The 10,006-nt window shown below is 56.1% G+C and overlaps 1 protein-coding gene across 1 annotated transcript; it reads right to left on the reverse strand.

Annotated features, from left to right (window-relative positions):
- Positions 1-5,001: 5,001 nt before the first annotated feature.
- On the reverse strand, positions 5,002-9,243 carry LOC102476211 (nucleoside diphosphate kinase, mitochondrial-like). The gene is given in 5 exon segments (XM_006152717.2): positions 5,002-5,265; positions 5,268-5,513; positions 7,101-7,319; positions 7,896-8,080; positions 9,212-9,243. Coding segments are annotated over 5 exon segments (927 nt in total). The 3' UTR covers positions 5,002-5,020.
- Positions 9,244-10,006: the final 763 nt, after the last annotated feature.

Consider the following 10,006-nt stretch of genomic DNA (forward strand, 5'->3'; position numbering starts at 1 on the left):
AGGGGAAGTCTGTGCTCCAGCAGCGGCTGCACTGCCCCGAATGTTCTGATGTCCGATGGAAAAGGACTGCTTTCTCACGCAGAGCCCCGAAAACAGCACCCGCCTCCAAGACATCGCCTCAATCCCGTCCGACCAGACCTGGCGTGTCTTCCCTGGTGCTCAGTAGGGATTGTCTGGACGCGGCCTGGCCATGTCCGAGCATGTGAGACCGCTGTGGGGCCTGACAACTCCGTTTGGCAGCAGCCGGGCAGGGATGGCGCCAGGACAGAGAGGATGACAATGCGCGAAAACCTCCCAAGGCAGCGTCATATCAGATTGTGCAGCTGCCAGGACCGACGGGGAGACAGGAGGGCAAACTTGACGAGCCAGCCAGGGGAGCCCCCACCCAGGGGAGCCAGTGTGGGTGGGGAGGCGCGTCGGGTAAGAAAACACCCAGCCCCGCTCGCATCACTGGCCAGAGGGTGAGTGATGGAGCCACGGAGCAATGGAAAATGGGGGCCCCGAGGGCGTGTGCCTTCTGTGGGGCTCGTCTGCATGGTGACCTGAAGGCTGTGGAGAGAGAGAAAAGAGGGGAGGGGCAGGTGGAGGTGCTGGAGAGAGGCAGATGGGTGAGAGACAGCGATAGAAGACAGTGCAGGTGAATAGGTCGCAAGGGGTCTTCGAGACAGTTATGGAAAAATCATACTATGAAGAAACATGCAGATTTCAATCTCTTCGGACCAAAATAAACTCATACTTTGATTCCACTTTTCCATAAACATTTTGAAGTCCGTTCACGTAAATATAGAAAAAGATACGGACAGAGACAGTCAGGGATATGGCAATCAAGAGAACTCGGCCTGTACTAGTTTGATAGCTGTATTCGACTCAGAAGGAAACTGAGGGCGGCCCTGCTGACACCGGGCCCCAGTAATACTGCACTGAAGTGGCATGAGTGGTGCTGAGAACGGCCTCAGTGCCCACCGCCCAGGCCCCAGATGCACCCAGCCCTTCTGAGAGTGAGAGGAGGAGCATCGCAGTGGGACGGAGGAGAGGAGCCCGGTCCCCTGGGTCTGGCAGTGGGTGCTGGGGAGGTGGGCTCTGCAGCTCCCACGGAGGGCTGCCTGTCAGCCGTGGGATGTGCCCTCCGGCCTGGAGGTTTGGGGTATGGGGGCTGCCGTTAAAACTGGGAGTGGCATGGGTCAGCTGCTGGCTGCTCCAGGGACCCAGGACTCCAGCGGTGGGCCAGGTCCAGCCTGGCAGTGAGAGGGTAGGAGGCAAAGGCAGCAGGTCCCAGCAGAGCCCAGCAGGCTCAAGAGAAGTCCAAGAGCCTCGTACCCGAGGACACGGGCGAGCTAGCTCAGGACAAGGGCCCAGGAACGAGGCAGCAAGACCACACTGCACCACCCCGGCAGAGTTCTGGCCACGGGGAAGACCACACCACCAGGTGTTGGCACTGACTGCCACCGGAAAGCTCTGGAGAGACAGGAGCCACCCAGAGCCCCATGTGTGCCAGGTACCCTACAAACACGACCTGGCCTGTGTCCTCCTAGGGGTTCCCCACGGGCACGGCCACCCCCTCAGTGACTTCCCACACTCAGAGCTCACGGGAGGTGGGTCTCTCTTGTCCAACCGCGCTCAGGGATTGGCAAATGTCATAGAGCTCTGTGGGGTGAGGAAAGAAGGGGTGGAGGGGAGACAAAAAGGAGGGACTGAAGAAGGGGAGAGGTGAAGGAGGGATGGCAGGTGGGAGAGAGGAAGGGGGAAGGAGGAGGGAGAGCCCTAATCCGGCAATCTCAGTCCTCCATGCCCCATAGCCTGGCAGATTCCACTCGGATGGGCGCAGAGAGGGGGCACGCTGGCACCTTAGGGGTGGGGGTGCAGAACATTTGAAGAGAATAGAGAAGGGAGAGGGAGACCTCACTCCTGAAACCAGCGTTAGCCGGGCAGCCTTTCGGTCTGGGGGGCACTGGCTGGCTCGTGGTGGCCCGGCCCCTGAAGCAGCACCTATCCTGCAGGTCATGCCTCTTTCTGCTCACAAAAGACTAAGTCCTTCCTCGCAGGGAATTCAGAAATCCAGAACGCAGGAGAACAAAACGAGGTGTTTCCTTCGCTCCCACCGAATACCACCACGATGTATACGCTTCAGACTTCATTTCCCACAAACAGGCATCGCGAGCCTCAGTGCGAGCACGTGTGTGCATGTTTCATACGATGGCCAGCCTCAGCGTGAGCACGTGTGTGCATGTTTTATACAGTCACCAGCCTCAGCGCGAACACGCGTGTGCGTGTTTTATACGATGACCAGCCTCAGCCCAAGAACGGGTGTGCGTGTTTTATACGATGGCCAGCCTCAGCGTGAGCACGTGTGTGCGTGTTTTATACAGTCACCAGCCTCAGCGCGAGCACGCGTGTGCGTGTTTTATACGATGACCAGCCTCAGCCCAAGAACGGGTGTGCGTGTTTTATACGATGGCCAGCCTCAGCGTGAGCACGTGTGTGCGTGTTTTATACAGTCACCAGCCTCAGCGCGAGCACGCGTGTGCGTGTTTTATACGATGACCAGCCTCAGCCCAAGAACGTGTGTGCGTGTTTTATACAGTCACCAGCCTCAGCGCGAGCACATGTGTGCGAGTTTCATATGATGGCCAGCCTCAGCACAATCACGCGTGTACGTGTTTTATACGATCACCAGCCTCAGCCCAAGAATGCGTGTGCTTGTATTTTACACCATCGCCAGCCTCACCATGAGCACACATGCGTGTGTGTTTTACACACATGCTGCCTTTATGGAGATGTGCCGATGGGACTTGTCGTGTTCCCACTTAACAACATGTCGTAGTAAGTTTTCACATTAATGAAGAGGACAGAGTATAGGCCGCGAGCTCAGTGCACAGCCGCAACAGCCAGGTGAGGAAGGTGCCCTGCTGCGGGCCAGGGTGGGGCTGGGAGGGAGGGAGGGCTGTGGACTCACAGCTTCAGGGCAAGGCTGCATCTGCGGGGACAGGGGCACAGACAGCCTGACGGACGGCACAGAGGCAGGCTTGTGGCTGGCCTCCCAGAACGGTGGTCGCCACAGAAGACAGAGACGGCTCTTTTTCTTCCTATTTGAGAAAACGACGTGGAAACTCCTAAAGCATTTTTCACAGACGTCACACAGATAACGTCTCGTCACCCAGGAAAGGAAGGCCCCGCCCGAGTGTCTTTTCATTTTATTATTTTAATTAAGAATGCATTAGCCCCAAAAGTTGAGCAGGCAAAGGGATTGTCTTTCTCGGTGGCGAGCCAGCGGGCGTATGGAGACTGCAGTGTATCCATGTCACAATGGCAATAGCAGCTTATGCTGACTAGATTCAGCCAAGAATTCTGCTAGGGGATAAAATGAACGGCGGCTCTGGGTCCCCTGGACCGGAAGGCCCCCGCTCGCGCTGCCTGGGAGCGTGGTCCGTCGTCTGGGAGGAGCAACGCCGTCAGGAGGCCCGCTGGCGTCGAGCAACCCGAGTGCGGCATTGCAGCTCTGTCTGGGGTGTCTGAATGCCTACCCTGGACCTAACGTTCTTCGCGTCACGAATCCTGAGAAACACTCTCCTAGACGTGCCAGGTTCCCGGCGCCAGGACTCGCACTGCAGCATCATTTGTCGTAGCAAACCACCGGAAGCAGCCGAGCGCTCACCTGCGTGGACTGGCTGGGCAGGCTACCTTCTGCGCTCGACAGAAAACCACAGAGCCGTCTGAGAGCCGGGGAGCCACGTGGGTAGCCACGGAGATGCCCAAGTCTATCGCAACGTGGAGAAGGAGGAACGAGACGGGAAGGAAGGGCCAGTTCCCTTTCATTAAAGAGAAGCAAGAACCACGCGAGCTGCCTGAGCAGGGGCTGGGCTCTCCCACGCCGCACGAGGCGGTGTGACACGCTTTTACAAACCGCTGTATGTCACTGGCCACTTCCTCGAGAACATGCTAGGTAGGATTTAAGTGGACCAAGATAATCGGTATAAAATTTCAGATGGCAATCCCAGAACGTGAGCTGAATACACTCCTTTAAAAACTGGCCCCCGCTACGCATCTGCAGGGCTTTCTCCACAGACGCAGCGATTCTGCTGTCAGAGCATTGCCAAAATCTGTGGAGACTCAGCTTCTGGGGCCTCGTAAACCTTTGGAGACGTTTACTTCACCGTCCTTCTTCTGGAGGCGTTTCCCTCTGCTGACAGTTAGGTGTGGTAAATATTTGCATTCCCTTCTCCTCACAGAGAGCCAAGAACCTTCCAGGTGTCCCCTCTGAGTGCCTTGGAGCCAGTCTAAGAAGTCCACCAGGTATTACGAGGGTTGCTGACCCACGTGCTAGCTCGCTTCCTAATCATTTTTTGTGGAAAAAAAAAACAACGCGTCTCAGTTCAAGCCAAAGCGGGTGGAGGGTGGAGAGCAGAGCCACGGACTGACTGCAAAGCCGCCTTCGACGCTTTGACTCCACGGGTGCTGAGGGGACTTGGCACGCCCGCCCAGCCCACCCACGCCTTGCAGGTCCCTGGGTCTTCTTTTCTCAAAGAAAGCTTTCCTTCTAGTTATCCTTATAAAGAACCCACCAGCAATTATTTTTTCCCAATAGGTTCAACTACTTTTATTTGTAAATGGCAAGCGAAGGTTTTGTTTTGTTTTATTCCCAAATTAAAAGGTCATTTGCATAGGATTAAAATCCCAAGATTCTGAATAGATTTTTAAAAGATAATGAATTTATTTTATTATTTATTTAGATAGTTAGTTTTCATTTCAGCAGAGAGACAGAGAGAAAGAGTATGGGAAAGTGAGAAAGTAAGCCGCCAGGTCTGGGTCTTGATGTGGGAGTCCACTGCCCTTGACCGCCATGTCACCTGCTGGCCTCCTCTAAATATATATATATATATATTTTTGCCAGTTCCCAAAGGCTTTATTGGTACATACACGTTAGAAAAGAATGACTGACCCTATGGTCGAGTCAGTGGAATGACGAGCTGTGTCCAGGGACCCATCAAGCCGAGCTGCAGGGCTGGCTGCTGTTCTTGTCCCCTCATTCGTAGAGCCAGTCATGAGCACAAGACTTGTAGTCAACCAATTCCTCAGGCTTAAACCACAGGCTGACTTCTTTTTCAGCACTTTTTACTGAATCACTGCCATGAATGATGTTCCTGCCCACTTGAATGCAGAAGTCCCCACGAATGGTGCCTGGCTTCGAATCTGCTGGATCGGTCTCCCCAAGCATCGCTCGGCCTGTCTTCACCACATTCAGCCCCTCCCAGACCATGGCCACTACTGCCCCGAGTTCATGTACTTGACCAGCCCTCGGAAGAACGGGCGGTCCTTCAGGTCAATATAGTGCTGCTTCAGGTGCTCCTCCGAGGCCCGCAGGAACTTCATGGCCACGAGGTGGAATCCCTTCTGCTCAAAGCGCTCGATGATCTCGCCCACCAGACCACGCTGCACACTGTCCGGCTTGATGGTGATGAAGGTGGCTGCAGGTTGGCCACGGCTCCAGGAGCTGGTGGGACCGGGTGACTGCTGCGCTGCGGGAGCCGAGAGCAGGGGCGACCACCGCACCTGGGAGCAGCCGGCAGAGGGGGGGCTCTAAATAGATTTTAAAAGTGACCTGTGGGGATGTGTTCTGAAAGCCTCGTACGGCCAGGAAGGGTTTGTTCTGGGAGCCAGGGAACACTTCCTGCCCACGGTGGCCACAAGGGTCATTTCTCTTTCCGCTGAGAGAGCCTCGAGGTGGGTCTTCAGATCGCTGCAGGAGAGCGTTTCCTTGCAAGGAGGTGAGAACACTGGTCTCCAGGGGGCCTTGCTCCTGATGCCTCCCAGAAAGTGGGCCCAGGCTCGCCCCACCAGGCGGGTGCCTAGGGCTGCCCCACGTTGAGACAGTGAGGAAGACCAGGGGGAGACGGCTCGTGCTCTCTGAAGGGAGGGGCCGGGACAGCCAACGGCGCATGGGGCGACAGCAAAACGCTTCTCTGCAACATGAGGTTCCCGCCCCCAGAGCAGCATCGAACACTGTTGGAAGCCGGGCGCCACTCCAGAGGTTAGACACGGGGCCAGAACGTATAATTTCAGCCTTTTCAAATGGCCATTCTGTCTCTGAAAGTTAAATACTGTCTCACCACAGCTGTAAAACCCTTGTGCACTGCCGGTGAGGCCTCGCTTCCTGGTCCCCCAGGCTAAGGGAGCATGAGAGACAGAGCAGCCGTCAGGCCCCGCCCAGGCCAGGGGCAAGGCCAGGCCACCCCACGATCACAGAAAGGCATGTGGCCTGGGAGACGGGTCTGCGTTCAGGGAAGGCCGTGCTCCCGGAAAGCAGTGTGGCCCAACCTAAGCCAGACACAGGCTCTGGCCTCAGTTTCCTCAGCTGAGAAGGAGGGCGAGGAGGCTACTCTGACCTGGCAGTGGCAGCCAGACCACCCTGTCTGCACCGCCCCTCCAATGGCCCTGTCCCGTCAGCTCTGTCCCACGGTCTTGCCTACAAGGCCTGTCTGCATGGCCCTGTCCACACGGCCCTGTCTTCAAGGCCCACAGCCCTGTCCACATGGTCCTGTCCACACACCCTTGTCTACACGTCCCCTCAGCCCTGTCTGCACAGCCCTGACGCCACGGCCCTGTCCCCAGAATCTTTGTTGCACGGTGAGTCCTGCCCCTCTCACAGTCATCAAAGGGGGCCAGGCCTGACTCCAGCCCAGCGAGAAGAGCTGAGAACAGAAGGCCCTGACCGTGGGCACAGCTTTGTCTCGAGCCTCCGGCAGGGCTCGGTGGCCAGCTCGCCTGTCACAGACACCCCTGTGCTCAACCCATGCACCCTGTCAGGAGTAAGAGAATTCCACGACCTCCTAGGGCCAGCCACCAGAAAGCATCGGTCATCGGGTATGTGCCCCAGTGTCCACACTCTTCAGGGACAACTCTGAGGCATGCGGTGAGGTCTCCCAACACCCCAGGTGGGATGAGCCTGGATGCCACTGCAGCCACCTCCCCTCCCGGTGCCCCGCGGACCACTCTGAGATGCACTCCTGTCAGGCTTCGTGCAGGGAGGTGACCTCAGATGCAGCTCTGGAGGTTGAAGGGCTGCGAGGGGAGAGCTTCCTCCCCTGCAGTATCTGCCATCTTACCCCGAATTGCACCGAGAGTCGTCCTGCCATTCCTGGAGACTGGAGACTGGCCGTAGGTCCAGCACTTCCGCCGCTGGATATCTGCCCCGGAAGACTGAAAGCAGGGCCTTGGGCACGCGTCTGCAGACCGCATCCCCAGCTCGCTGTCCACCAAGGGTGGGCCAGCCGGGTGCCCGGGACAGATGGACGGGCAGACGAGCACGGCGGGGCCCATCCAGCCTCCGAGGAGGACAGTCCGTGGAGTCGAGTCTCGTGTTGTACTTCAGTAACTTTGCAAAGTAACGGTGGAAGCACTGCTGAAAATGGAAAACCAGACTCTGGACGGGTAGGATGTAACTAGAAGTGCGTGCAACAATGATGCAGCGTTATTAAACTAGCTACACGAGTTACCTGCCCAAGGCTCTGAGCCCTGGGCCGCCATGTGCCTTGTAAAGGAGAGATTACCAGAAGAGTCGGAGAGAAGGGAGACCTGCCGACAGCAGACGGAGCCTGTCCTGGGAGGGATGAGATGGCGTGGGAGACTGAGAAGGGACGCTTTCTCCCTGGTGACGCCGGGATGTGTGAGCTGCGCCCATGCACCTGGCGGTCAAGTCTAGAAAGCACGCGGGTGTTCAGAGTTCACTCGCAGGGCAGCGTCTGTTCATGGCCAGGATTTCTAGTCTCCCTCATTTTCTTTCAGAAATAAGCATGTTTAGACTTCCAGTCTTAAGACAGCATAATAAATATTCTCTCTTCGCTTCCGGAAAGGCATGCTCCCCCACAGGGCAAGATAGCGGGAATAAAGCAAACCCTAACCTTTCAACACGGCAAGGAGATGCCCGTAGCCCTGGGCAGCACAAGGTGTCAGGCGAGAAGCTGCAAAGCGGCTGGGAGGGCCGCCGAGCACTAAGCACCTGAAGAGGACTGACCCCCAAGCTACAGTCCCGTGCTGGTTCACCGAGGTCCTCAGACCCCTGGAAAAGCTTAGGAATCCGAAGCACCTGGGGAGAGGCCCAGGACTGAACAGGGGAGCCACAGGGACCACTGGACCCCAGTCCTCTGCCCCAATGTCATGCAGACGGGGAGTTGGTTCACCCCATCCCTCCTGGGGGCCTGGGGACTTTCTCTGGATTTGCTGACCTGAAGAGCCCAGGTTGAGTGCCCAGAGGCTGGAGCAATGCTGGGCTGGAAACGGGATGATGGTGGGTCTACTGAAGGGTGAGGCCACTGCCTCCTCCCTGCCCGGCCCACCAGGCCAATGCCAGGCATCTGTCCCAGGTGTGAGGACAGGAGATCTGTCACCAGAGAGGCTGAGGGCACGGAAAGAGCCTTTGGAAGCCTGTGACCCGCTCAGGAAGCCCACTTGAGCACAACCCTCACCCATGTTCACAAACATGCCGGGCTGACTCTGCATGCCTGACTCAGAAACGTCTGCAGAGCCGGCCCCTTGGCCTGGTGGGTAAGGCACTGGGTCCCACGCGGTCGACTGTGCAGTTTGGACCTCAGCCCTGGTACCTGAAAGCGTGCTGGATGCGTGTCCATGCGTGTCCAATCCCGGCAGGAGGAGGACACGGAGGAGAAGGGGTTGCGGCCGGACCACACGCCATCAGGGGCATTTCCTCCCTCTCCTCTGTCTCTCTCTGGTATTTTCTCCCTCTCTGTCTATCTCTCTGTCTCTCTTTCATGCCTTCTGACAAAACTAAAAAAAGAAAAAAAAATGACTGGCGATTGAAGAGGCTTCAGTGTAAATAAAGAGACCACACATGAAAAAATGTCTTTAAACCCTCACAAAGAAACACTCCAGAAAATCGGAGGAAAAAAACAATCCCGTCAGAAACATTTGATTATCCTTGGAGCAGATGCAGGACGAACGATGGCTGAGGGACCAGATTCTCCCTGGCCCGTGAGCTAAGGGTGGTGGTACATTTTCCAGTGGCTGGGAGAAAATCAGGTGAGGAATAACATTGCGTTATAAAAGCAACGCGGTATTTCTATTTCTGGGTTGATGATCAAGTTTGGTTAGAATGCAGCCACAGACACGGACTGGCATTTCCTCGTGGCTGCCTTCACACCCCAGAGGCAGAGCTGAGTGGTGCGCAGGGGTAAAGTGGCCACGAGACTGAACCATTTACCGTCTGGCCGTCCGCAGAAAGAGCGTGCCCATTGCCGCCTCAGGAGAAGAAGGGAAGCTACGGAATCCTTCAAACAAGAACAGCAGCAATAGAACGCCGTTTTTGAAACTCACCCGGAGGGGCCAGCAGATGGCATAGTGGTTAAGGCGCTGGACTCCCACGTGACCAACTGAAGTTCAAGTCCTGGTCCTGGTGAAATTCACATCAGGTGAGTGTGCCTGCCATAATCCCAGGAGGAGAAGAGAGGACAAGGGACTGCCGTGTGGCCATCCCCCTTGGGGGGTGATTTCTCACTTTCCCTCTCACTGTCTCACTCTCTGTTTCAGGTCAGAAAAAGTCACCCAGAGTGGGGCCAGCAGGTGGCGTACTGGTTAAGGCACTGGACTCACAAGGCCAGCCTCACAAGTCCCAACTTGGAAATCAGGCCAGGCGCGTGTGCTTGCACCCCCCAAATCCCAGGAGGCGGGTGGAGGGGAGAGGACTGCACTATTCACTTTCCCTCTCTGTCTCTCTCTGTCTCTCCAGTGAGCAAACTCGCCCTATGCCCAAAACCTAAACCAAAACAAAACACACACACAAAACAGAATGAAGACAAGTTCTTGGGAATATCAAACATTAAAAATTCAATAAAAGCAAAGGAAAGTAAAGTCGCGGAAACCTTCCCAGAAAGTAAGTGGGTCTGAGGAAGAACAGTGAGAAAGGAGTTATAAACTTAGAGAACCAATCCTTGAGACTCAGTATTCTACTAATACGAATTCCAGAACCACAGGGGGGAAATGTAAAAACTATAGGAAA

Source organism: Tupaia chinensis, unplaced genomic scaffold, assembly GCF_000334495.1.
Source record: "Tupaia chinensis unplaced genomic scaffold, TupChi_1.0 Scaffold000355_1, whole genome shotgun sequence".
Taxonomy (NCBI): domain Eukaryota; kingdom Metazoa; phylum Chordata; class Mammalia; order Scandentia; family Tupaiidae; genus Tupaia; species Tupaia belangeri.